Source organism: Mauremys mutica, chromosome 4 (assembly GCF_020497125.1).
Source record: "Mauremys mutica isolate MM-2020 ecotype Southern chromosome 4, ASM2049712v1, whole genome shotgun sequence".
NCBI classification, from domain to species: Eukaryota; Metazoa; Chordata; order Testudines; family Geoemydidae; genus Mauremys; species Mauremys mutica.
Window position 1 is genome coordinate 121,671,766 of NC_059075.1, and position 27,338 is coordinate 121,699,103.

The 27,338-nt window shown below is 49.6% G+C and overlaps 1 protein-coding gene across 1 annotated transcript; it reads right to left on the bottom strand.

Moving 5' to 3' along the window:
- Positions 1-12,922: 12,922 nt before the first annotated feature.
- LOC123369904 (zona pellucida sperm-binding protein 3-like) lies at positions 12,923-27,085 on the bottom strand. Its single transcript, XM_045015957.1, has 9 exons — positions 26,996-27,085; positions 24,026-24,204; positions 22,677-22,789; positions 21,741-21,844; positions 21,012-21,183; positions 20,041-20,152; positions 14,632-14,818; positions 13,939-14,181; positions 12,923-13,441 (listed from the first exon to the last, which is right to left on the bottom strand). Exons 1-9 carry the CDS (start codon positions 27,063-27,065, stop codon positions 13,185-13,187), a joined length of 1,437 nt encoding a protein of 478 aa, XP_044871892.1. The 5' UTR covers positions 27,066-27,085; the 3' UTR covers positions 12,923-13,184.
- Positions 27,086-27,338: the final 253 nt, after the last annotated feature.

The window sequence follows — 27,338 nt, forward strand, 5'->3', positions numbered from 1 at the left end:
GGGATGTGGAGATGCCTACAGTGATCCTCGGGGACCCAGCCTACCCGCTAATGCCCTGGCTCATGAAGCCCTATACAGGCGCCCTGGACAGTGACAAGGAGCTCTTCAACTACCGGCTGAGCAAGTGCAGAATGGTGGTGGAGTGTGCTTTCGGACGTCTCAAGGGGAGATGGAGGAGCTTACTCACTCGCTCGGATCTCAGCGAAACCAATATCCCCATTGTTATTGCATCTTGCTGTGTGCTCCACAATCTCTGTGAGAGCAAGGGGGAGACCTTTATGGCGGGATGGGAGGTTGAGGCAAATCGCCTGGCTGCTGATTATGCTCAGCCAGACACCCGTGCGATTAGAAGAGCCCAGCGGGAAGCGCTGTGCATCCGGGAGGCTTTGAAAGCTAGGTTCCTCAGAGAGCAGGGTAACCTATGACTGTCCAGTCTCTTTACAGAGAAGCTGAACCTGCCCCTGTTTCAGTTACTATTGACTTTTTTCAGCGGTTACATACCCCGTTCACCAGGTTTCTCCCCTTCCAACAGACGTTTAAAAATAAAGTTATTGGAACATTTTTAATTAACAAAGTTTTCTTTACTAACGAATTCTCGTTCAAGGGTTCCAACAGGGACGCAGACTGTGGTGGGTACGGTGTGCAGTGATGTACAGACCGCTTCTACACTCGAGGACTGACAGGCTCCTGCTCCTACAGCGGTCTCTGGGGGGAGGACGGTTACCGGAGGGTGTGCAGGAAGGGGTGGGTTTGCAGGAAGGGGTGAGGGATGTGTGGGAAGGGTGAGTAGGTGTGGGGGGGATGATGGCTCTGGCTGGGGCTCAGGGCATCGGAGAGGTTCATGGCTACGGTGGAAGGGCATGGTAAGGGCAGCCTGCCTTGCCATTTGTGGATGCCAGGCGCTCGGACTCTGGGGCAACATACACCTCCCAGACTGACCTGGGGCAGCAGACACCTCGCAGAGGGACCCGGGTGCCTAGTGACTGCACTCTGTGTGTGACCTGCTGTTGATCCTGCCCCCATGTCTGTACCCTGTTAATGGTGGCTGTCCTATGCAATTAACAAACCCCTCCCCCCCCCTTCACACAAAGTCTTCTGCAAAGAAACATGACGGAAACAGTAATGAACAGCAAACTATTTTTAATACTCAACTACACAGCTGGGGGATGAAACTGGGATTTGGGATCAGGTGAGCCAGGAAGGCAAGCAATTCTCATACTTTAGGGAATGAGAGCTGTTTGGTACATGAGCGCTCTGCTGGGGTGGAGTGACAGTTTTCACGGCCCCTAGAGCCCCTCCTTCTTGTGATTTTGGGTGAGGGGGGGACAGGACTTTGTGGCGGGGGAGGGCGGTTGCAGATACAGTTCAGGGGGGCTCTCTGCTCCTGCCTGCGGTCCTGCAGAACATCCACAAGGCGCCAGAGCGTGTCCGTTTGCTCCCTCATTAGTCCAAGCAGCGTTTGAGTCGCCTGCTGGTCTTCCTGCCGCCACCTGTCCTCCCGTTTGCTGTGTGAGCGCTGCTGCTGAGAGAGGGTCTCCCTCCACTGGCTCTGCTGGGCCGCCTCGGCTCTGGAGCAGGCCATCAGTTCAGCGAACATCTCGTCCCGAGTCTTTTTCTTTCGCCGCCTAATCTGCGCCAGCCTCTGTGAGGGGGATGCCGGGGCAGTTTGGGAAAGAGCCGCAGCTGTGTGATGGGAAAAAGGAAGTGATTTCCTTCCAAAGATACATGTTTGCGAACACTGAACACAGTCTACTCAGTTTCTGTGAACAAGACCATACAGGGCACCTAATCTCATGTGCTCTCAGGACAAGTTCTAATTTTCGGCATTCGCTTTCATTGCCTGGGGTCTTGCACTGGAGATCGGACAAGCGGGGCAGGACAGCAGAATCCGTGTAGCAGCCAGGCCTGGTAAGCCGTAAACTTTAGGCTGCTTAACAGTTAATGGATAGCAGTGCCCTCCTGCTGCAGGCAATCTGGAAAGCATAAAGTCTGACCCTGTTCCAGCCCCTCGCGGCTGTCCCCGTGAAAGATCCCTGTATGCTTTTCCTCTGCAGCCTACAACACGTGGCTGTTAAACGACAGTCATTGTTATGCAAAGGAAAAGTCAAGCATTCACAATAGTAACATTAAAGTAATTCCCCTAATTAGATGCAGCAGTCGCCGAGCGAGATCACCCTGAGGTGGGTCTCCAGGAGAAACAGAGAGCGCATGCTGCGTGAATCCCTGCACAGACCAGGGCCCTATGCTGCCATGCTGGTCGTGGCGATGCTCCCATTATACCTCCTGATGGCCTGGAGCGGAAGAGTGTGCTTCCACGGAGCACCCAATAAGGCACCTCTCCCCAGGAACCTCCTGCGGAGGCTTTTCGAGTACCTCTCAGAGAGCTTCGTTGAACTGTCCCAAGAGGATTTTTGTTCGATCCCTATATGCATTGACCTTCTTTTTATATAGTTTTTATTCCTGTTTTGTTAAGAAATAAATGTTTACATGTTTATAGCACTTACCGACTGATCCTTCCCCTGATTCGGAGTCCGGGTTAACGGCCGGGGAGGGTTGGTAGGGGATCTCTGTGAGGGTGATGAAGAGATCCTGGCTGTCGGGGAAAGCAGTATTGTAACCGCTGTCGCCTGCCTCGTCCTCCACAAACCCTTCCTCATCTTCCCCATCGGCGAACATCGCCGAGAAACTGCCCCTCGACACTATCCCATCCTCAGAGTCCACGGTCACTGGTGGGGCAGTGGTGGCAGACCCACCGAGAATGGCATGCAGTGCCTCGTAGAAGCGGCATGTCTGGGGCTGGGCTCCGGAGCGTCCGTTTGCCGCTTTGATTTTTTGGTAGCCTTGTCTCAGGTCCTTGATTTTCACGCGGCACTGCATTGCATCCTGGCTGTATCCTCTGTCTGTCATGGCTTTGGAGACCTTCTCGTAGGTCTTTGCATTCCGTTTTTTGGAGCGCAGCTCCGAAAGCACAGACTCATCGCCCCACACAGCGATCAGATCCAAGACTTCCCGGTCAATCCATGCTGGGGCCCTCTTTCTACTCTGAGATTGCATGGACTCCTCTGCTGGAGAGCTCTGCATCGCTGTCAGTGCTGCTGAGCTCGCCACGACGTCCACACAGGAAATGAGATTCAAACTGGTCAGACAGGAAAAGGAATTCAAATTTTCCCGGTGCTTTTCCTGTATGGCTATCAGAACATCTGAGCTCGGACTGCTGTCCAGAGCGTCAACAGAGTGGTGCAGTGTGGGATAGCTCCCGGAGCTAGTAAGTTCGATTTGCATCCACACCTAGCCTAATTCGACATAGCCATGTCGAATTTAGCGCTACTCCCCTCGTCGGGGTGGAGTACCGAATTCAAACTAAAGAGCCCTCTAGGTCGAATTAAATGGCTTCCTGGTGTGGACGGGTGCACGGTTAATTCGAATTAACGCTGCTAAATTCGAATTAAAGTCCTAATGTGGACCAGGCCTTAGTTTCACAACACAACTTACAAAGCCACCTTAACATGTGTATAAACTTCAAACAACATGACATCTCCCCCCAACACACCCCCATTTTTGCAAGATTCAAAACAACAAATTGACTAGTTAACAGGAACACTGTTATTCTGCTCACTGTGAAATTGGCCAAGCAAGAGAGCAAAAGGAATACCACTGTCACAGACTACACCAGAAGCAAAAGGGGAAAGCAGAACAGAGAAAGGAAGTATCATGACTGAAGCTGGTTTTATTCAATATCTTCATTAACGATATGGAGGATGGTGTGGACTGCACCCTTAGCAAGTTTGCAGATGACACTAAACTGAGAGGAGTGGTTGATATGCTGAAGGGGAGGGATAGGATACAGAGGGACCTAGACAAATTAGAGGATTGGGCCAAAAGAAATATGATGAGGTTCAACAAGGACAAGTGCAGAGTCCTGCACTTAGGACGGAAGAATCCCATGCACTGCTACAGACTAGGGACCGAATGGCTGGGCAGCAGTTCTGCAGAAAAGGACCTAGGGGTTACGGTGGACGAAAAGCTGAATATGAGTTAACAGTGTGCCCTTGTTGCCAAGAAGGCTAATGGCATTTTGGGTTGTATAAGTAGGGGCATTTCCAGCAGATCGAGGGATGTGATCATTCCTCTCTATATGAGGTGAGGCCTCATTTGGAGTATTGTGTCCAGTTTTGGGCCCCACACTACAAGAAGGATGTGGATAAATTGGAGAGAGTCCAGCGGAGGGCAACAAAAATGATTAGGGGACTGGAGCACATGACTTATGAGGAGAGGCTGAGGGAACTGGGATTGTTTAGTCTGCAGAAGAGAAGAATGAAGGGGGATTTGATAGCTGCTTTCAAGTACCTGAAAGGGGGTTCCAAAGAGGATGGATCTAGACTGTTCTCAGTGGTAGAAGATGACAGACCAAGGAGTAATGGTCTCAAGTTGCAGAGGGGGAGGTTTAGGTTGGACATTAGGAAAAACTTTTTCACTAGTAGGGTGGTGAAGAACTGGAATGGGTTACCTAGGGAGGTGGTGGAATCTCCTTCCTTAGAGGTTTTTAAGGTCAGGCTTGACAAAGCCCTGGCTGGGATGATTTAGTTGGGTGTGGTCCTGCTTTGAGCAGGGGGTTGGACTAGATGACCTCCTGAGGTCCCTTCCAACCCTGAGATTCTATGATTCTAAGCAGATTCAGTGCCTGGGGAAAAGTGGTTGGCAGAGAACAACTCTAACTCCAGTTTACCTAAAGGTCAGTCTAACATGCCCTGGGCTCTAAGCCACAGGTAAAGGGGGGACACCCCTGAGTGCTCCTCAGAATCCCTGTTCAGGTGCCTCTCTGTAGCCTGATTTGTTGCATGGTTACTGATTATATATTGAATTTTAAGAATTCCCAATTTGTCACTGATGAAAATTCTGAGGTTTAAAAAGGTCCTTGTCACAGAATCAGGCACAACAGAATGAAGTTCAGTGTCTGGCTGTGCATGCCAGCATGAACAGCGTTGACACTGCGGGCAAAGCAAAGCTTTACATTCTGTCATTAGCATAATCAGTAAAAACACAAAATGTTCCAACCCAAAAGAGAATGTAGCTATAACGTGAAATTAAGACAATATCCGGCACCATCCCTTACATATACTCACTCCTTTCTCATGGAGACCTAGCAGTGGGAAACAAGTGGTGTTCCACAAGGGTTCTACAACCCTCTCTCTGGCATGTCAAACAACTTCGATGGACAAGATCTCAAAGTTTACATGGTGGTTTGGCCTATTATGGGGCCTGGTGACTGCCATGAATAGTCATATAAACACCTGGCCTCCGTTGTCCATAACTGACTTCATCACCCTAACAATGTTGGGGTGTCTTCATCCTATAGGTGAGTATATTAATGCTCTCAACTTATTATCATATATGTCAATTCATTGCCAAGGCAAATTTGTGGTTGTATTTTTGCAGATGTTCCTCTCCTAAAATATTCCAAAGCTGGTATTAGTATTCCTGAAGTTACCTGGTGCAATGAAGCAGAAAAACTGCCCGCCAGCACAGCAGGAGTTAAAGAAAGCCTTTGGACCCAGCTAGCCCTGCCCACTGTACCTGCAGCCAATGCCAGGTCTGGAGGGGGGAGAAAAGAAAGGAGCCTGGCTCAGTTCAGGGCTGACTACTGGCAAAGAGGCAGGAACTAGCTGACTCTTGGCCTGAAGGGATGGAGCACCAGCCTACCAGCCAGGGCAGCCACCTGGAAGTAAGGACAGGTTCCCCAACAAAGGGAGCAGAGATGATGTGTGATTCTGGATAGTGGGGAGAGAGACTGCCCCATGCATCACCTTTGGGCTGTGGAGCCATAGCAGAGCCAGGAGCACCAGGACAGCAGTGAGTGAGCACCTCGGGGAGCCTCTCATGGCAGCCAGGATCTGTGGGCAGGGGCCAGCATCAGGGGGCCAGCCACCATTCTGACTCGCACAGCACAGAGCCAGGGGCCTGAGTGGGCTGGGCAGCTCTCACCAGCTTTCAATCTACCAGCTCCTAAATGGAAGGCAGAAATCTGCAGAGACACATGACCCCACATCCCCCTCCCCACCCCCGACATTGCCTCAGCAAGGGGGACTGTAAAGGAACCTTCAGTACCGGAGGTAACTCAGACTTTAAGGTCAGAAGAGACCATTATGATCATCTAGTCTGACCTGCTGCACAATGCAGGCCACAGAATCTCACCCACCCACTCTTGTAACAAACCCTTAACCTATGTCTGAGTTATTGAAGTCCTCAAATTGAGGTTTGAAGACCTCAAGCTGCAGAGAATCCTCCAGCAAGTGACCCATGCCCCATGCTGTGAGCAGACCCCAGAGACATTGTGAGGCATGCCCTCACCAGCTTGGGACTGCCCCACCCAAAGGAGCCTGGAACCACAGCAAGGCACCACCTGGACCCCAGAGGGAATCCTGCAGGAAACAAGCTGCTTAGTCGATTAGACCCACACCCCAAACTGAACAGACTGGTAGGAAGTAGCCCAGAGCAGTGGATTCTGACTCCCCCCTGGGAGGGACACCAACCCCCTGTTCAGGGGTTGACATGTAGAAGGCCCTGGGCTCAGACCCACTGGAGTGGGAGGCCTGGGTTGCCCTACCCATCCCTGGCCTTAAAGACTGAGACTACTCAGCCCAACATGGGGTGGAGAGCCAGGCGATCTAACTACTAAACTGCCTAGCCACTCAAGTCCCTGTTACAGCTGGTACCATATTATACAAAAATCCCCTAAATTTAATATTCCCAGTTCCCCAGTAACTCAGGGCCACTGTTGAGTAACTCACTTATACCAAGACTTGTAGATCTCAAAGCCTCCTGCTAACTACTTAAGCTAAATCATAGAATCATAATAGGGTATGTCTACACTACAAAATTAGGTTGATTTTATAGAAGTTGATTTTTTAGAAATTGATTTTATACAGTTGATTGTGTATGTCCCCACTACGCGCATTAAGTCGGTGGAGTGCATCCACAGTACCGAGGCTAGCATCAAATTTCGGAGCATTGCACTGTGGGTAGCTATCCCACAGTCTTTGCCGCCCATTGGAATTCTGGGTTGAGCTCCCAATGCCTGATGGGGCAAAAACATTGTTGCAGATGGTTTGGGATACATGTCATCAGGCCCCTCTCCCTCCGTCCATGAAAGCAATGGCAAACAATCATTTCTCACCTTTTTTCCTGGGTTACCCGTGCAAACAACATACCACAGCAGGGACTGACTGGAGATGGAGGGAGCGCCAGCAAGAGTCTATGATGCTTTATCAGGGGTGAGCATTACCTCATTGTAGTCCCCAACTGACCAAGGGAAGCGGGGTGACTCACTCGAGAGTCCAACAGATCCTTTTGTTGTTCCCTAGGCCAGCATCCTTTGTTCCTGTGAAGCTGGGCTGGGTTTGTTCCATACATATCCTAACGAGGTGTGACCTCTCTCTCTGCTCCTGGAGAGTTTTGCCTAGGCCTCTGCTCTTGGACAGGTTTTTGCCTGGGCTTGTTTTAAGCCATGAGGACACATTTTCAGCCTCGTAAGTGTATATACATGAAATTACAACCCATAACAACAATGCTCAGTGCATTATGAGCCTTCTGAAGACACTCGACATGACAAAACAATCATGTTATAAAGATGAACATAGGGGTGCAGGGTGTTCCCCTGAAGTACAGAATGTCACACCCTCCTCCAAAATAATCTGAATTTTTTGCTTTAGGTTTTTGGAAAACAAAAACAAAAATTCCATTTCCCCACAAGCTTGTTTGGAAGTTGTCAAAAGTGACAATTTCCCCATTAACAAAACCCCATTTTCCAGGAGAGTTTTGACCAATTCGAACCAAGGAGGCTGTGCAAGGGCTGTGGTGAGTCAAATTGCCCTGTGCCACGTACCTCTCTCCTCTGTGGTGTGACTTCAGGGGTGACCTGGGGAGGAAGAGAACCCAGAGAATGATGGGCACTCTGCATGGCATCAATAATCCTTCCTCTTCAGAGTGTCTTATTGCATGGGGAAACTGAGGCACAGAGCAATGAATGACCAGCCAGGGTGCAATTCTAATTCTACTTTGTCATAGGTCTCACCCCCACTTGGAGCTGTTGGGTTCCAAAATGGGGACCTGCATTTGGTTTCCCTCTAAACTAAAATCCTAGTTTAGATCTGGTAAAAGCTGCCACCACCCAGTCAGGTACGTGGATTGGGACACGGTCCTTCCCCAAAATCCTTGGGGATCCCAAGAGCCCCAAATCCATGGAGTTCTTACACCCAGGAGAAATAAACCATTCCCCCCTGCTTCCTCCCCCCTCCCTTTTCCTAGGAGAGATACCGGGATCCACTACAGAGGGATGCTTCCCTCCTCCCCTTTCCCTGAGAATCCACCCAAGGAAAGATCAACCAAGTTCTTAACAGAAAAGATTTATTAAAAAATAAAAAGAAAGTAACTGTCTCTGTAATACCCAGATGGAACAATACACAGAGTCTAAACTTATCAATCTCTGAAGAGAATCCCCCCTCCTTTCTTTCTCAGTAAAAGCAAAGTAACAGCAAACAGGAATAAAGAATTTCCTTCAGCAAACACACAATTGCAAATGTAGAAATCAAATTATAAAACTAATCCGCCTTTCTACTTAATACTCACTATTGAATAGTAGGAACTACTCCAGGAGAACTTGGAGACATGTCTGGACTCTCTTAGATCCAAAAAGAGAACACTCTAACAAAGAACACAGACAAAGGCTTCCCTCCACAGAGATTTGAAATTATCTTGTCTCTGATTGGTCCTCTGGTCAGGTGGTCATCAGGTACTGCATGTTAACCCTTTACAGGTAAAAGAGACCTTAACCCTTAACTATCTGTTTGTTTATGACAAAGTTTAAGCACACATGAAAGACAACCTCTTCACACCCATCCATACCATGTTACAAAGTAATGAAATTCCAGAACAGTTGTTTCTCATAGGTCTCCAGCAGGGCTGAAGTGGTGGTAGCATGAAGCGAAGCTTGGAATTCTTTTGGGAATGCACAGTTCAGACAACTGCATTTCCTCTACTGCTCACAGGCTTTGCCTTCGGAGAGCTTTAACGCTCTAAGTGCCGTCATGAGGGACCTGACGTTAGGCTATGCTAACATGGAGAGGGTGGAAAGAAGGAATGCTTTTACCCGCATGTAATTGTGTCCCGCTCTGCTCACTAGGAGATGGGGTTAGACATCCCCAATTCCTGCAGGCATGAGAATATTTATATCACAAATTTTCCCACTCTATGGCTCAGGGTATTTACTGCCAAACCGGAGAAGAATGGAGGAGTTTACACTCAGTGCCATGTGGAACCTTTCTGCCAGGTGATGCCAGCAGCCACAAGGGCCAGGGTTCCTCTTAACATTACAAAACAGAAACAGCTTGAGCTGGCACCCAGAAATGTGGGAAACCTATTCACTACCCTTCTCCTTGAGGCAATACTTCCCCAGGTGCAAGCCCTGAGTCTGTGTATAAGAGCTTCAGTGGAGAGGGGTTGTGGGGGACGGGACCAGCAAAATGGTAACTCAAAAGTAAACTAAAACACTTGCCCCACAGAATCTTGGTCCTCTGCCTGTTTCCCACCTTGCAATGGGAAGAACCAGGGGACATCAGCTTAGTACACCTGTCCCTTTGCCCCTCGCTGCACCCCCACTCACAGTTTGGTGTCCAAGATCAGGAAAATCCCAGCCTCCAGGGGTGCATTCAGTCAGCTGCATATCCTGCCTGAGGGTGGGGGGAAATGGTTGAGTGATGCTGTGTTTAGAGGTTCCACCACCTAATCCAATTCTTAGTGATTGGAGTAGGTGGCCACTGCTGCCCCTTCTGCATTTTCTTTCACCAAAAGACCCTCCATCTAACCAACATCTAAGGTTCAGCCCCTTACATCAGTTTATTAATGATTTCAGCTCTAGTGATCACTAAAAAGGTTGAAATAAGTTGAAAGGCCTTTCAGCGCCTCTCTAAACACTGGAGAAGATGGCCAAACACCACCTAAGATGCTTTAAGAAGAAACTGTACCACATAGGAAGTCTATTGCCACTCCATCTTTCCCTTGGATTTAACATCACTACCCCACACTTAGCAAGTGAGCTTACAGTTAGAGAGACTTCCTCACTTAACAGAACCCAAGTATAGTTCTCTTCCCTACCCTTTAGTTATACAGTGAGATTTCATTAGCTCTGATTTTAACCCAGAACTGATCACTTTGGCAAAGTTGGTCTGTCTGCTGATCACCCAGGCAAATGAGGCATGTCTGTGCAAATACAGTTGGTTCCTTACTTCTTTCCCCCTGTTCTTCAATAGATGGGAGAAGAGAGCTCAGTTTGAGCACAGGTTTACACACACAATCCAATTACTAGTCAGAGGAAAGCAAGATCCTCAACTGTCCGAGGAGAGTTTTCTCCTCTACCATATGATACACCAGCACTAACAACTATAACAGGGGTCGGCAACCTACGGCACACGTGCCAATGGTGGCACGCGAACCAATTTTTAATGGCACAACAAGGTCCTGGCTGCTGGCCCCACTCAGTCCGCTGCCGGCCTGGGTGAAGGGAACCCCAAGCTGGTAGCGGGCTGAGCGGAACTGGCGGCCGGAACCCCAGACTGGCAGCGGGCTGAGCGGGGCCCCAGCCCGCTCAGCCCACTGCCAGCCCAGAGTCCCGGCCGCCGGTCCCACTCAGCCCACTACTGGCCTAAATGGACGGAACCCCGGCTGGCAGCGGGGTGAGCAGGACCAGCGGCTGAAACCCCAGCTGGCAGGAGCTGGCAGATGGAGCCGCTCAGCCCGCCACAGCTCTGGGGTCCCAGCCGCCAGCCCTGGGGTCCCAGCCGCCAGCCCTGCTCAACCCGCCGCTGCTCTGGGGTCCCAGCCACCGGCCCCTTGCCACCGGGACCTAGAAGGGGAAGCAAGGCGGAGCGTTCATGCTCAGAGCCAGCCGATGCTGGGGCGCTCTGCTGTGGCTGGAGGCACGGCGCGTGGCGCACTCCCATCTGGGGTCCTGCTGGCTGCCGGAACTCTGGCAGGATGGCACTGGAGGCCCCATGCACCAGACTAAGCAGCAGTCAGGCAGGCAAGCGAAAGGGGCCTGCAGGAGGCACGATGGAGGTGTCCGTGTCCCAGCCTGTCCTGCTGCCCCTCTCTCGCCACTGTGGCTGGATACCAGGGCACTACAGGCATGTGTCGTCCCTGCAGCATGCACAGCTGCGGCCCCTCGGGAGGAAGGGGAAGGGAGCAGCAGGCCAGTGGGTCTTCTGCCTCTCCCTCCCCCCATTTGCCTGCAGACACAGTGCCTGCCCATAGCTCCCTTGGCAGGAATAGCATGGGGGAGGAACCCATCCACCATCCAGGTAACCTGGCTGCAACCAGGACTGTTCCAGGCCATCCCCAAGCCCCAGGCCTTCCTCCCTACACACCCCAACCCCCTGCCCTGAGCCCCTTATGCCACCCAACCCTGACTCCTGCATCATCCACATCCCAGTCCTGAGCCCCCTGCACCCCAACCCCCTACCCTGAGTGCTCCCCCCACACCCACACAGCTCCAGCCCCTGAGCTCCTCCCTTAAGGGGAGTTGCAATATGACAGTACCTGTAAGAAATTTAAGTTACTTTCACCCCTGCTGGAACCCCAGACCAGCTCATCCCTTGGCTGGTCTGAGGTTCTGGCCAACAGCCCCGCTCAGCTCATTGCCAGCCTGGGGTACTGGCAGCCAGCCCAGGGCTCTACTCCTGGCCTCAACCCAGCACTCTTCAGTCACCCCCTGCTGTAGCCCACATTGGAAAACTCAGCAAGGAAAAGTAAGGGCAAAGATCACACTAAACTGATAAGATCTGAATTTTAAATGAAGCTTTTAATATTTTAAAAGCTTATTTACTTTAAATACGACAGTAGTTTAATATAGATTTATGTTAAGACCCCTTCCTAAAGTCATTAAAATGTATTACTGGCACACAAAACCTTAGATTACAGTGAACTTGGCACACCACTTCTGAAAGGCTGCCTACCCCTGGACTATAAGGTCCCAGCACTCAGACATCTAGGCCAAAAGTCTTGGTGAATTTGCAGAGAGCTGGCCTAGAATCCACCTCAGTAGCTACTAAGCTGGACTTTAGTGAGACACCTTCCTGAGCATGGTGTGAGTGGGGCAGAAAGATCTTTGAGACTGTCACTGCAGGAAGGGATAGAGAATCAAACACTTTGTTGCCTTCCCCACCTTCTCACCAGGGCATGGCTTAGGACCAACTGTGGTACCTTGTCCCACCCTTCCCCACCCCCACATCAGCCCTACTGAGGTACACAGGAGATCAGCACACATTCAGCCCCTCAGAGCAGGACTCACAGTGATACCTCAAAGGGACAGAAGTCCTGTGTGTGTGTCTCACCCACTTAGAAACCCCACTCAAAATGCTCTCAGTACCATGACAGCCCCAGTTAACTGCCTTTTGGGTACCTAGAGTCTAGTAATTAGGGGGATTGTTTAGGTTCAGATCAGGTGTGGGGGGGGGGGGAAGTCTAGCCACCACAAGTGAGAGGGGGACAGGAGGTGAAGAAATAGGACTAAACAAGTCATATCAGTCAGATTGACTCTCTGCACTAATGGATACATCAGTCAGCTCAAAGCCCTTGAGTTCCACTATTTGAATGGAGTGAGTTTGTCTGTCCTACACCCCACAGCAGCACCTAGGAAAAGCAGATGGAGGTAGCGGAGCATGAAGACTCAGCATCCTCCCCTCACCCCATTTACAGGGCGGGGGAATACCTCAGAAAAGGAAACAATGATGACTTGGGTAAGAGAGCTAGGTAACAATGTTCTCTCAGCAACAAGCCCCTCCCCCATCATTGTGGGCATTGTCACATACCCCATGGCAGTGCTATGCCCCAGAGGAAGGTACATAGTGGGCGTTTTATGGTATAGCCATAGCTGAAAAGGAAGAAGCTCCCCCAGCCCAGAGATCAGCTTGTAGCTCTATATGGAAGATGGAGTGCTCTTTTGGAAATCGGACCCTCAGTGGTCAGCTTGTCTTCTGATCCTGAAGGAGAAGGTACTGGTATGACTAGCCATAGTTAAATTGGGGACAGAAGAGGCTCTCACAGCAGCCAGGTGGTGCTGAAGTCACCCCCACCCCAGCTGCCCCCACATTGAGGAATGAGACATTTCCATTGACTAACTGGTTTATTTAGTTTCATACAGATCCAGACTCCCCACAGGCCGCAGCCACCACAGCACCAGGCTTCTTAGAGGCTACATTGGAGTCCCCAGAGGCTGTGGGTGCCATGGCAACAGCACCAGACTCCCCCAAGGCAACATCAACAGCACCCATCCGGTATCCTCTGTGGTAGCGCTTGGTGGAGCAGTAGCAACCCAGGATTCCCAGGAAGACAAAGAGTGAGCACAGCACTGCGATGGCCAGGGTGGTAACAGAGAAGGGGAGCTGCAGCCCTGTGGGAAAGAAATACAGAGCAGTGCTCAGGAGAGAGGCTGTGAGGACATGTGGTCAAAGCAGCCTGGTTCCAACAGGCCTCCCAGCTGTTCTCCACCAGGGAATGGTGGCTGCTGCCTAAAGCCATCAACCCTTGTGTGTGGGGAAGGGAAGGGGAAAAAAAAAAAAAGATGCCCAGGAAGGCTCATTTTTCCACCCCCTCCTGGACACTGCTTGTGGGACATGGTGGCTTGGCTCCATTTCTATTTGGGGGAGAATAACTGACTCCTAATCTCCCTATATCCTAGATTTCCAGGATATGGGTCCTGCAGCCAATGGCAGCAACCCCATTAGTCACCTAATCAGTTCTGCCAGTTGACGAGACAATAAGGAGTTGACCAGACTGCTCATGGCTACACTGAGCAGACAGACACCCACTGACAGATGGGTCATGAGAGTCTCACTCCAGTCAGCTCCACCATCCCATGACAGAGGGCAGATCAGAGCACTCACTCACCCGAAGAATCCTTTGTGTCCCCTCTCACAATGGGGTTCACAGCCCGATTGGGAGAGAACAGGACAGGGTGGATGGCTTTAGGGGTGCCAGAGATGGGCACAGTGGAAGAGAGCTCAACAGCCCCTGCTGTGGCAGAAGTGGGCTCTGTAGAAGTTAATGTGAGGGGGCTGAAGCCCAGTGTAATGAAGGAATTGGTGGCCAGCTTGATGGGGCCGAGCTGGAGGTCTGCTTCTCCCAGGAGTCCTGCAGAGAGAGAGAGAGAGAGAGAATATGCAGCCACAGTCTGGGAGCAGATGCAGGATGCCTCACCCCCCCTCCATGCCAATGCCCACCAGCAATCAGCACAGGGTCTGGTGGGGTGGAAGCCACATGTGCAGCAAGCCAGATAATCTATCCATCCCCCATATCAGAAGCAGCTGGGCTCAGCTGACATCAGCCAGATGGGAGCTTAGTCTCATGGGCAAGAAAGGAAGCAGCTCTCCACTCCCCTAAATGTTAGAAGAGGCCACATACCCCTAGGGCAGCCACTGCTCTGGTGCCAAGGCAGAGCAGTCTGAGGGGCAGGGCACAGAGACTGGGATCCCAGGGAGACATTAGCCCAGCCAGCTTCCCCAGCCCACCAAGGAATGGCAGAAGCCAGGCAAGCTCCTCTAGCAGGACTGCGGTGGCGTTTCAAGGCAGGGGCAAGGTTACCTTCCTTGTCCTGAAGCAGATGCCGGCGCCGCCTCCTGCTCCCACAGCCAGCAGGGGAAGCACAGCAGGAGCAGTTGCCTCCTTCATGGGAGTGCCAGGCTGCAGTGGCTGGGTCATAGGAGCAGGCCTTGTTGTGCTGGTCGGCAGGGCCAGCAGCCACTGCCTTCAGGTGGCACAGGAGGTAGATCTGTAAACATGAGAGGTCACAGCTAGGTATGGTTCTGTATGGGATGCAGGGAGAGCCCAGAACTCAACTCTGTGGGGTCAGGCGGAGGGACCTCTCTCACCATTGTGAAAGTAGAATGAATTATATTGTAAAAATAAGAATGGATTAAAGAAGTGTTGATGTACCTTTAAGCAGAAATAAGAAATTTTGAAATACAGGTGCCAGGAAAAGAAACATGAGGCATAAACAATGGTACTAATGGCAAAACATTAACAGAAGATTGGTAATAGTAAGGAAATTAGATATGCATGCCTAGCCCAGGTAAACTTAGATTTTGCTTCCTTTGTTATCTTATGTTCTCGCCCTTTTATCTGTATAAGAGTGTGTGTCTTGCATGGTGCTCACATTAATATGCAAGTTCTAAGAATCTAAACCAGCACATCTGGTTTGTAAAACTCCTGTTTTGTAGGTGAGAGATAAATTGGTTGTGTTTTTATTTTTAATGCCACCAAAAATTCATTTGACTCTTTAATTCAAAGTTGCAAAACTGATAAACCCGTTTGCAAAACAAGTAATTAGTGTTGTTTGGCTTTGGGACTTAGCATTTAACCCTTAAGGGGTAACTTGATTCTTTATAAAATTTAAAATGTTTTTAAATAAAAACCAAGTCATGGCTGCAATAGGGCAGTCAAAATCAGGAGACTAGGGAGAGATTCTGCAGTCTTTGTTTGGTTGGTTTTTTTGTAAAAATAGCAGATATTTTTTATTCTTTCACTACAGCTTTTAACAGTGCCCCTCTGAAGTAACAGCAGAGGTGAGGTGCACAAAACAAAAAGCAGCAATGTTAAAAACACTGATCCTTAAATTGCTTTGTGTAATCAGACTCACTTTGATAAGGGTACATAAAAACTCTGTAAGAACAAGAAAGTTACACCTTATGTAAAAAAAATTAGCCATATCAATTTTTAAAGTTATAGTATAGAAGGAATGTGCATTTTCCCTAGGACATGTGCAGTGTATATTGTAGAAAGGGGTAAAAGAAATGCAAATGAAACATGTTGCTGAATTAAAAGATTAAGGCTCCAAGAAGAACCACAACAGGCTGTGTTTTCTTTTTCAGATCGGTTTGTTAAGACCGTCTGAGCTCTGCTGATGGCTTTGAATCCAAAAAGCCAAGCCTGTGTTGATGCAAATTACCTAACTGATAAAGAAAGGTGAGAACTGCCAGCACAAAAGAAGCTGCAAATAAGAAACATACCTGATGCTTCTCAGCTATTACCTGTGCATAAACTTAAAGCTTAACACAGCAGAAAAACGTTACAAACTTGGTCTGCTATATAAGAGGAAAAACTAAGGTACACCACCTCATGGATTTAATGACTAAACAGTGGGATAATTTCCCCATAACCCTTAAAAAGTAGAAGCCATTAAAACCTGGCCTGCCTATAGAACAAAAAACAGGAAAATATGGGGGTAATTCCTTTGTTTTGCCTGCAATCAGCAAGGGTATTTGTAAAAGAACAGAATCTTTAAGCAATAATCAATGCCACCCCAAAAGGGGTAGAAAAGTTATTTTTGTCCTTCAGAAAAAGCTAATACCAGCTACAGAACAACCTATTACAAAAACAAATGAAGGTAAAAACAAAAAACCATACTGCGATAGCTATGGAATGTACTGAAATGCAGATATTTAGAACATAAGATGTTTTGGGTAATATCAGAGAATATTAAGGTTGATGCATCTGTTAAAGCAAAGAAAAAGAATTGTTTAATACCTATCAGTATAAATGGATGTAGTATGTCTCCAGTATGGAGAGACAAAATTTGTTAAGTGAAGAAATTGTTGTTAATCGCACACCAACAGGCTCTGGAAGCAAAGATATGGAAAGTTAGCCCACTCCCCAGATTGCACCTGGGATCCTTCTGGCTACCCCAGACCTCAAGCCAGTGGGCTGGGGAGGAAGGGAAACTATTGGACACTAGAGGTTGTACCAAGTGGACTCCTCAAAAGTGGGTATGCTTATCCATGCCTGTTGCTCCAAAGCCCTGTAGTAAAGACATCTCACTAGAATCCTGTATGTGGGATAAAATGAATTATGAGACCAAAGTACTGTATAATGGGCTATGTGTATGTATTATTCTGGGGGAAAAGTGTTTTAAAAGGATAAAAGTGTTAGCAACCCACCAGAAGACAAATGTAAGTGTAATGTAAGTACTGTTTACTAGTAATAACATTTACTATTTGCCACAACAAAAAAAGTCTCAGCTTACTGTAAGCACTGATTTAGCTGAGTTCTCTTATCAGTCTTGGCATTAAATGGCAAAAAAAGTTACCAATCTGTTAAAGTAAAAAGGAACATAGTTCCTAGGAACAATAAAGTGGGAAATGGAACCATTCATATTATACACACAAATGGGGACATGTTAAGAATTGCCACTGCAGAAAGACATAACAGCTTACCATTGGTATAACATATTTTCTGAATAGGTTTCAGAGTAGCAGCCGTGTTAGTCTGTATCCGCAAAAAAAAAAAAAAAAAAACACAGGAGTACTTGTGGCACCTTAAAGACTAACAAATTTATTTTAGCATGAGCTTTCATGAGCTAAAGCTCACTTCTTCGGATGCATAGAATGGAACACACAGACAGGAGATATTTATACATACAGAGAACATGAAAAGGTGGAAGTATGCATACCAACAGGCAGAGTCTAATCAATTGAGATGAGCTATCGTTAGCAGGAGAAAAAAAAACTTTTTGAAGTGATAATTAAGATGGCTGCTACTCTGAAACTCAACTACTGGCATAATGATACTACCCCTAATTGTTTTTTGTTTTAAATTGTATGTCTTTAATTGAAATATGCTGTTGGATAAAACAAATGTATGCAAAGCTAAAGCCACAGGCCCAAATCACCTCTCATTATTTTCTATTACACAGACTAAATAAGAAGTGACACTGGCGATTAATAATCTTAGTGTCAAAAGGGGGATATGTAGGAGCTGGATTTTATAGTGTACTATGAGAATTAATGTATGATTTGATTTCATCCTGTCAGCCACCCTTCTTGGAATAGCAGAAAGGAATGACAGACCAGAACAATCCTTATAAATGATTATGGCCACCCTTTTGTTTTAGGATGTATTATAATGTCTACTATGGTTTCCTATATGTATAGGAAATTAGGCACTCCAGTTAAATATACATTTCTTTGTTTTAAGATTTAGTTAGTAAGAGACAGGATTCTCTATTCTAGCTATGTTAAGTAAATTAAAGAAACATTGAAGGCCTGGGTCTCAATGTAAATTGTCTTGGTTATTAATTGTAACCTTAGCAAGGTTTAATTTGCAGTGCCTTTTTGCTTGATATAAAATACTGCTGTTTGTATTCTCAATCTGTTTGTGTGAATGAGAAATGTATACATCAGGGAAAGATAAGATGTGAAGGCCATTGTTATAGCCAGAGTCAAGGAAAGAAGCAAAGAGACTTAAAAAAATAAAGAATCATCAGGTACTGCTTTCTAGTCAGACGGCTGTTAAACTGTCTGGCATTGCAGCAGAGTGGATACATGCTTTGCAGTGTAAGAATGCACCACCCCCAGCAAACCAACCACCACCTCAGGACCATGCAGAGTCAATTTTGACTCCAGAAGACGACGTAGAGGAACAGCCTGCAATACCTTACAATCTATGCTCTTGTAAGGGTTGCCAGAAGCAGACGATGACCTATAGCAAGGCCCAAGAAGCAGCAGTAGTGAGCCTAGCGCCTGCTGGATGTAAAACCATGACTGTGGTTCCCTCAGTTGAGGTTGTCAGAACCAGAAGGGCCCTGCCTCCAACAGGCACCTCTGGTGGCACCTGTTCCTCAGCTGCTGGTGTCTTAAGGTCTGGGGAATCCACAATGACAATTCTTTTATCCAGCAGCAAGTGTGGATAGCTCAGACTACTAATATTTCTAAATGCTGGGTCTGCAGCCACATCCCAGCCCACTCTCAAACTGGTGTTCCTGCCCTGGCTATCCAACTCAATTCCTCAGACCTCACTGGAGGACCTCGTCCGTTTAACACAATATGGAACAGCAATGACACCTGGGAAGAGACTATTGGCAGTTCCTTTATCCCACTTGGGGGAGTAATACACCTTGAAAAAAGGCTCCTGAGGTTACAAGCAGTAGTTAAAATAATGGCAAATAAAATTGGAGAAAGTTTAGAAGCCCTGGCCAAAGAAACAGGGGTGATCTGACAGATGGCCTTCCAAAACCATCAGGCATTGACCATAGTGCTGGCAGCCAAAGGAGGGTACTGTGTTCTCATTGGAAAACACTAATGAGGTAACAGATCACGCTAGCCACTTAGAACAAATTGCATATCTTCCCCATAAAGAGCCATTTCCATAAAGAACTCTGCTAAGTAACCTGTTCAATTTCTCTGGCATAAGAAACTGGTTGTTTCAGGGAGCCCCGACTATCCTGTTTGGAATCCTAATAATTTTTGTATGTTTTCAGTCAGTCTCCTGTTGTATCCAAAATTGTGTAAGGCATGCCACCCAGGTGACTGCCACAGAACAGAGTGCTAATAGGATGATTTTGAATATCACTGATGAAGAAATAAAGAATGGTTAATATGTGGAACCCAGTAAAATGCTGGTCATGGCAAAAGCTTGACCAAAAGGAGGGATTGTGAAAGTAGAATGAATTATATTGTAAAAATAAGAATGGATTAAAGAAATGTTGTATGTACCTTTAAGCAGAAATAAATGTTCCTTTTCCTGGCACTTGTATTTCAACATGAGGCATAAACAATGGTGCTAATGGCAAAACATTAACAGAAGATCCCTAATAGTAAGGAAATAAGATATGCATGCCTAGCCCAGGTAAACTTATCAGATTCTGCTTCCTTTGTTATCTTGTTACGTTCTCACCCTTTTATCTGTATAAATGAGAGTTTATGTCTTGCATGGTGCTCACATTATCTGGGTGTTATTAGCAGAACGCTGTGCTAATAAAACAGAGTGGTCTGACAAACTGAGTCCTGAGTCTAACTGACACCATACAGCAGCTATTCTGCCCACATCTCTGTCCATCCGTATCTTTAGGACAGAAGACAGGAGAGCTCATCTCATTTCCTTGCAAGGCCCTGTGGGAGAGTCCCTCATGGAGATGGCAGCCATGACACCCACCCCATACAGGGAAGTCTGTGCCTTTCCAGGTGGCTCAGCCCCCCCCCACACCTCCTCTGTACTGACCTGGCTGTTGGAAGCACCGGTGAAGACAAACGTGTCCAGCTGGAAACGGAGGAACTGGTCTCCTTGTGGGGCAAGGAAGCGGGAGCGGCTATGCTGCCCATCCACAAGGCACCTGTAGGGAGGAGGGGGTTACCCACCCAGCCACCTCAGTGCCATGAGTGGTCATCATCCTGGTTCCCAGACTGTCCCCATGGGACCTGAGAAACAGCTTAGGCTGGGCCTCACCCAGATCCCTGGGGTGAGGAGACAAGGAATCGTGGGGATTTGGGGCAATGGTGGAGCAGCCAGCAGCCTGCTGAGTAGCCTGGAGATACAAGTTGTACAGACCATTACTCATAACGAGGGCCCTACCAAACTCATGGACATGAAAAACAAGTCATGGATTGTGAAATTTGGCCTCCCCCCATGAAATCTGGTCTTGTGTGCTTTTACCCTATACTATACAGTGGTCACAGGGGAGGCCAGTGTTTTATCAAATTGGGGGTCCTGCAAGGGGGGGTCACAAGATTTTAGGGGGCTCATGGTATTGCCACCCTTACTTCTTTGCTGCCTTCAGATCTGGGCAGCCAGAGAGCAGTGGCTGTTGGCCAGGCACCTAGCTCTGAAGGCAGCACCTCACCAGCAGCAGCACAGAAGTAAGGGTAGCAGCGTCTCAAACCTGCCTACAATAACCTTGTGATCTCCCACCCTCCAAACTCCTTTTGGGTCAGGATCCCTACAGTTACAACACTGAAATTTCAGATTTAAATAGCTGAAATAATGAAATTTTAGGATTTAAAAAATCCTAAAACTTAAATTGACCAAAATGGACCCTGAATTTGGTAGGGCCCTACTAATAACCTAGAAGGCCCACCATCCATTTTTCTCCCGCCTCTCTCCATGGGCCAGTGCTGCCTAGTCCTGCTAGATAAAATGATGCTTTGGTACCAGACACTAGAGCCCATTCAGAGTCTTCTGCCCCAGACACTCACCCGTGGTCTGTGATGACCTCATATTTTATGGAAGATGCTGCACTTGGCCGTGCCACACACTCATCCACATAGATCCTCAGAGGTGCATGGCTGCCAGTTCTCACAGATGCCTGGATGTTTATCAGGTCACCAAGGTAGTAAGTGGGGTCAGACAGGGGGGATGACCAGGTACCTGAGGACAAAGAAGATTGGGGGATGACACTCACCTGAACCCTCCTTGTTCCTACCTAGCTGGCACTGCCCCCACCCCACCCCCTGAACACACTAGCAAGGAGTCTGCCAGAGAGAAAGGGGTGTAAGGCAGGAGAGATCAGCAAGAAAACAGGAGGATTGAGGGTGGCATCAACAGATCTGTGGGAGGGGGAACCCAAGGCTAGAATAGGGGCTGTAAGGTGGGACTGAGGGGTACTAACAGCTGGAATATGAGAGGGCTATGGGTCAAGGTAAGGAGAGCTCAGGGATGAGAAAAAGGGGTGTTGGCAGGGCTGGGAGAGAACAGGACTGAGGTGCATTAACCAAACTTGGGGTGCCCCCACTTCCCCTTTTTGTGAACAGTTTAGGTAGTATCTGCATGGGCAATAAAGTCCCTTCTTAACCCATCCCCTGGAGACAAGCCTGGCTAGGGGGATCCCAAGCCAGCCTGCCATTTAGCCTTAGACTGGGTGGGATCCCTGGAGACTCCCAAGCACCACCCCCCCCCCCGCCCCCGCAAAGTACACCAGCACTCACTGTCATATACATCTAGGGCAAAGTCCAGGTGCCGTCTGTGCATTAGGGTGGAGCTGAAGGGGACCCAGGTGGGCTGGAGGCCCAAGGAAGAGACATTACCAGTCCTGGAACAGAGGAGACAGTCACTACCTCTTCCACACACCCAGGATCTCCCATTGTGTGGTGGCACATGGCTCTCCCCATTCTTTCGGTCGGTCGGTCACACACAACCATCTAGAGCAGTGGTTCTCAAACTTGTTCTGGGGACCCCTTTCACATAGGGGGAAGTTGCACTCAGAGGCTTGCTTATAATTAAAAACATTTAAACACCATTATAAATGCTGGAGGCAAAGGGAGGTTTGGGGTGGAGGCTGACAGCTTGTGACCCCCTGAGGGGTCCTGACCCCCAGTTTGAGCACCCTTGATCTACAGCCACCCCTCCATCCCCTGGCTCAAGCCAGGACTACGGTGTAGCCAGAGCAGAGCTGTGGTGAAGAACCCAGCTGAGACATCTGTGAGCCCTAGTGCATTAGTGTTTGAATCTATTTCCTTGCCTCACCATGTGCACTAGCATGGCATGTGCATGGCAGTAGCAGATCAGCATTGCACTAGTGCAGGTGACAGGCAGGTCACATGGACATCAGGCCCCACCAAGGCTCTGCTCAGTTGTGTGTCCCTGCAGCTGAGCTATGAGTATTAAAGACCTGGGCAGCCCTAGTTGACTGACTACCCAGCCTTGGTGTGACAGACCCAGCAACCACATCCCACCCTCAGCAGGACAATCCAGGACTCCTGACTTCCTGGCCATTAGCAAAGCTCAGTGGGGCAGCCCTGCAATGCCAAGGCCACCCTCAGCAGGAGGGTGAACAAGTCCAGGTAATGGGGAAAGACTTTGCTCCTTGAAGCAACTTGGGACAGTTCTCAGCACCCACCACTGCATGGAGGATGCTCACTCACCTGGGGTAGAAGCAGTCTATGGGGAGGGAGAAGGTGCTGGCTCGGATCACACCCCTCACAGCAGAAGGTCTGTAGTGGAGGAAATTTCTGTAGTGGATGGTGTCAGGGAGGAGCTATGCAGAGCAAAACACAGCCAAGGATCAGTATCCCACAAGGCTACTCAGCTGCACCCTGCTCCATCCACCCAGCAGCAGGGCCTCCTGTCCAGCCAGAGCCCAGGAGGATAGCTACATTGACCAGCCAGAAGGAGGAGGTGCATACACCATTGGAGAGACACCTCAGAGCACCAGCCAGTAGGGCACCACATTTGGCCCTCAACCCTCCAGCCACTGCCATTCAAGGGGGGCAGGTAGTGAAGAGACTCCAGCTAGAGGGAGAGGAGAATAGGTTCATCATTGCTATAGCATCATCAGCCCCCTCCTGGGCCAACATCAGGGCTTGGACCTAGTGCTGGGACTCCTAGGAGCAGGAGCGGCTACCACAAGATCCAGAGGAATCCATCTTCTAGCCAGGGGCTGTAGCAGAGTCAAGCCTCCACAGATCAGCCACTAGAGGGGACATGCAGTGCCCTGAAAGAGGGGGTTACAGTGGTACCTTCCACCTGAGCACCTCATCACATGTGAACATGAATTAAGCCTCAGGACCACCATGGAATATGGGAAGTCAGTCATTTTTCAGATGGGGGCCATGGAGAGTCCCTTTCCGTAGGGGCATGCTGAGTACATGGGGAACCCTGGGCACTGCTTCCAGCTCCAATAATTCCAAGGCCTGTAACTTCCCATTTTAGATCAGTCTGTGTATCCCCACCTCCTGCAAATGCAGGAACCTGTGGGCACCAGAGGAAGGCAGGAGTTACCCAAGCAATTTCACAAGCCAGCATTCATAGATCTGCTTCAGCACTTGCATTGTGCCTGCTCATGGGCAGTGTTAAGCCCTCCACAGCTCCTGCAATGCACTTTAGACACTGTACCATTGCACCCAGTTTACCTGCAGCCATGAAGTGAAATGCTATGCGTTAGTATCCAATGGCTAAAAGGCCCTCTCCCCTGGGCTCCCCTTCACCCAAGGGCTTCCTTGGATATAGATCCCCTATTAGTTCTCTCCTGCATGGGACAGGGTGTATCCAGATTCAAGAAGAGCCTCATTGCAGTGAGTCTGCTCTGTGTCCAGCAGTGGAGTGAGTGAATGTGAGGCTTAATTTCCATCACTCAAGAAAGGTGGGTGTCCCTCAGGAGAAAAGGGAGGTTGTGGGGGTAGGGGCTGAGGACTGAAACCAGGCTGCACTCAGCAGGAAGAGAAAGATTGACACCCACCCACATACCCAGCCCCACACTGGTCTCTGCTCTCACCTCCATGGTGGCCCCACATGCTGATAGCAGATATTCTAGCTGGAATCTATCTGGCCCAACAGCTGTCACAGCACAGCCAGCCCCCAGCGTCAGCTCCCTGGCGGAGACAGTCACACCGTTGCCAAAGAGATCCGCCAGCACCGTGATCTGAAGCTGCGAGCTGCCACACACCACCGACACTGCAGATGGAGCGCACAGGGGTTAACAGACTCATAGCCACAGCATCCTCCAGACACAACAGCCCCAGAAACCCTGTCCTGGGATTTACACCACTCCCAGAGCACAGGAGTTCAGGAAGGGCTGGGTAGATACCCTACAGCCCAGACAGTCAGTGATGCTGGATATTTACATACATCACTACAAGGCTCAGGGCCATAATTCCAGTTGCTCCCAGTAGCTGCAACCCCAACATGCTCCTTCCACTCCATTCCGAACACCTGCCCTGTGCCTCCCAGGGGCCAGCTACCAGATCTCCCCACCACCCCAACAGCTCATCCCTGGTTACTGCCGCCCAGGGACACGCACTGATACCACCCCTGGAAAGAGCAGCCAGTGACAATGTGACCAGATGGACAAGCCCAGTGTCAGCAGAAGAAGGGGTGAGCATCCAGTGATGTGAGTAGAGGATCCACCAACCTCCATCACTGACAGTGATATGTCCTTTGCATCTCATTACACTGAGCAAGACAGTCCTTAGACCTATGGCAGCTACTGCGTCCTGGAGCTAGATGTCTTTGAGTTGCAATAGCACACTGGTGACATGCAGGGTATATGGAGACTCGGACCTTGTCTTTGTCTACACAATACTAGTCTGTTAGAACTATATGACAAAGCCCCCTAGTGCAGGCTGAGCTTATGCCAACAGAAGATGTTTTTCCTGTCAGCAGAGTAATACCACTTCCTGGAACAACATTTGCTAAGCCAAGAGAAGCTCCCTTCTGTTGTCATAGCTGTGATTACATGGGGATTTTTGGCAGCTTACCATGTTCTCTCCCCCCCCACCCACCCTCGACTGACAAAAAGCTGAGTGGAGACCTGCCCTAGTCTGCCCAGACTAGGTTTCCAACAGCCCCCAGCCTCCCACATCTTCCCTACTCAGACACGGGCCACCAGGAATCCTCTCCATTTCAGGGGAGTGGAAAATGGAGCCAAAGTAGTGCCAGGCTCTACCAACCCCAGAGCTGAAATACCAGACAGCCGCCTTCAGCCATCTCCCCTGATTGTGGAGGCGGAACAAGGAAACTGTCAGCCAGCAGGTTACACTGGCTACAACAGATCTCGCTGATAAAACCAGGTTAGAGGCAGGAGAATGTGAGAGCATTAACCATTAAAGGACCCAAAAGGCATTGAGGAGCACCAATGTAGCTTGCCACCAAGCATCCCAAGGGGGAGGGGGGGACAGGAGATGGAGTCAGATGTTGGGAAGCAACTGCTGAATCTGTGGGTGCCTCAAGCCAGACACCCCAAAAATGAGGTACCCAGAAATCCAGCAGCCGCTCTGGCAATCTTTGGTTTCAGCAAGGTTACCTCTGCAGAGCAAGGACTATAACCCAGGGCCCCCGACTCAGTGCTCCAACCCACTCTAGCCACTAGGCAATACCACCCCAGAAGTCTCATAAGTGGGCACACAGGAGTGTCCTGCTGGTATCTCCTTGTGTTACAGATCTCATGCCATCAGAGGCACCTAGATAACAGTGAAGGTTCTTCTTGTGGTAGCTGTCTCATTGCTGCCACTAAGCCCCAGGAAGCCAGCCACCAAAATGCAGTGTTGTATCCTTTGAGAGGGCAGGTCTATGAACCCACGATCCGCTCAGACCCATCCCACCTGGGACAAAGTCAAGGGTTGCGGGGGGCAGGCAGGAGAGAGAAAAGAGAAGCACAGTGGATTCCTCACTGCAGGCCTCAGCTACATCTCATCACCTTACTGCAGCTCCTACATCAATAACTGCTTCCCCAACTCCTATCACCAGCAGGCTGGAGACCCTTATGTTGAATAGTGGCAGCATCTACCACTGTTTTACAAGATAAGAGATTAGAGAAACAAGGTGGGTGAGATAATATCTTTTATTGGGCCATATTGGTCCACTAAGAGGTATTACCTCCCCAACTTTGTCACTGAAATATCCTGGGACCAACATGGCTACACTGCATAAAGTAAGAGATTAGCTATTTAGGCCCTAGGGAAGTTGCATACTTAGGGAGATTTAAAGCCACAGAATGGCAGAGGGAGCAGCTTCCACACCTGGCATCTGCAGGGAGACTGGGGTTTCCCCATGAGGGCCAGGAGGAAGTGAAGCTTTCTAGGCACCCTGCCAGCAGATAAGTCACTGAGCAGGTGCCCAGAATACATTGCATACGGGAAAGTCCTAGGTTTTACCTGCCCAGAACATAAAGTTCCAGTGAAACAAATGAACAACATGACCTGGATCCAGCTCTGCCCACCCAGCAGCTCTTCCAGGAGGCTAGAACCCAGAGCAGGAAGGCCCCACACAGTCAGGGGCGGCTCTAGAAAATAGGCTGCCCCAAGCAGCGCGGTGTGCTGCGCCGCCCTTCCTCGGTCCCGCGGCGGGTCCCCTCTTCCCGCGGCTCCGGTTGAGCTCCCGCGGCAGGTCCACCGGAGCCCCGGGACGAGCGGACCTCCCGCGGGCACGGCTGCGGACGGTTCGCGGGTCCGGCGGCTCCGCTTGAGCTGCCGCAGTCATGCCTGCGGGAGGTCCAGCCGAGCCGCGGGACGAGCGCCCCCTCCACAGTCATGCCTGCGGCAGGTCCGCTCGTCCGCGGCTCCGGTGGACCTCCCGCAGGCATGACTGCGGCAGGTCCACCGGCCCAGCCTGCCGCCCCCTAGATTTGGCCGCCCTAGGCAACAGCTTGGTTTGCTGGTGCCTAGAGCCGCCCCTGCACACAGTTGGAGGATAAACTACAGCAAAAGGCTCATTTTACACCCAGCACCCCTCATTCCCCCCACTTTACCTGAAGCATTTTGAGCCCAAGCACCAGTGACTAAAAGAAGCAAAGCCCAACAACCCACAGGAACTCCCATCTTCCACTCCCCCTTCAGGAAACAGCCACATAAGGAGAAGCTGCCCCCACTGGCTGGTTTTATACGAGGGGCAGCAGCACTCAGGTGTCTGCAATTTCTCCATTACCAGCATGGGCCACAGCTCCGGTCCCATCCTCTGCAGCTTTGACAAGGGGCAGGTGAGAGTGGCCAGCCAAAGCCAGGCAGGCTCCATCTAGTAGATGTGTGCAACCCTGAGCCCTTGTGGTTGTAGGGTCAGCTCCCAGGGGTGGTAACTTTGCCCCTTTCCTAGTG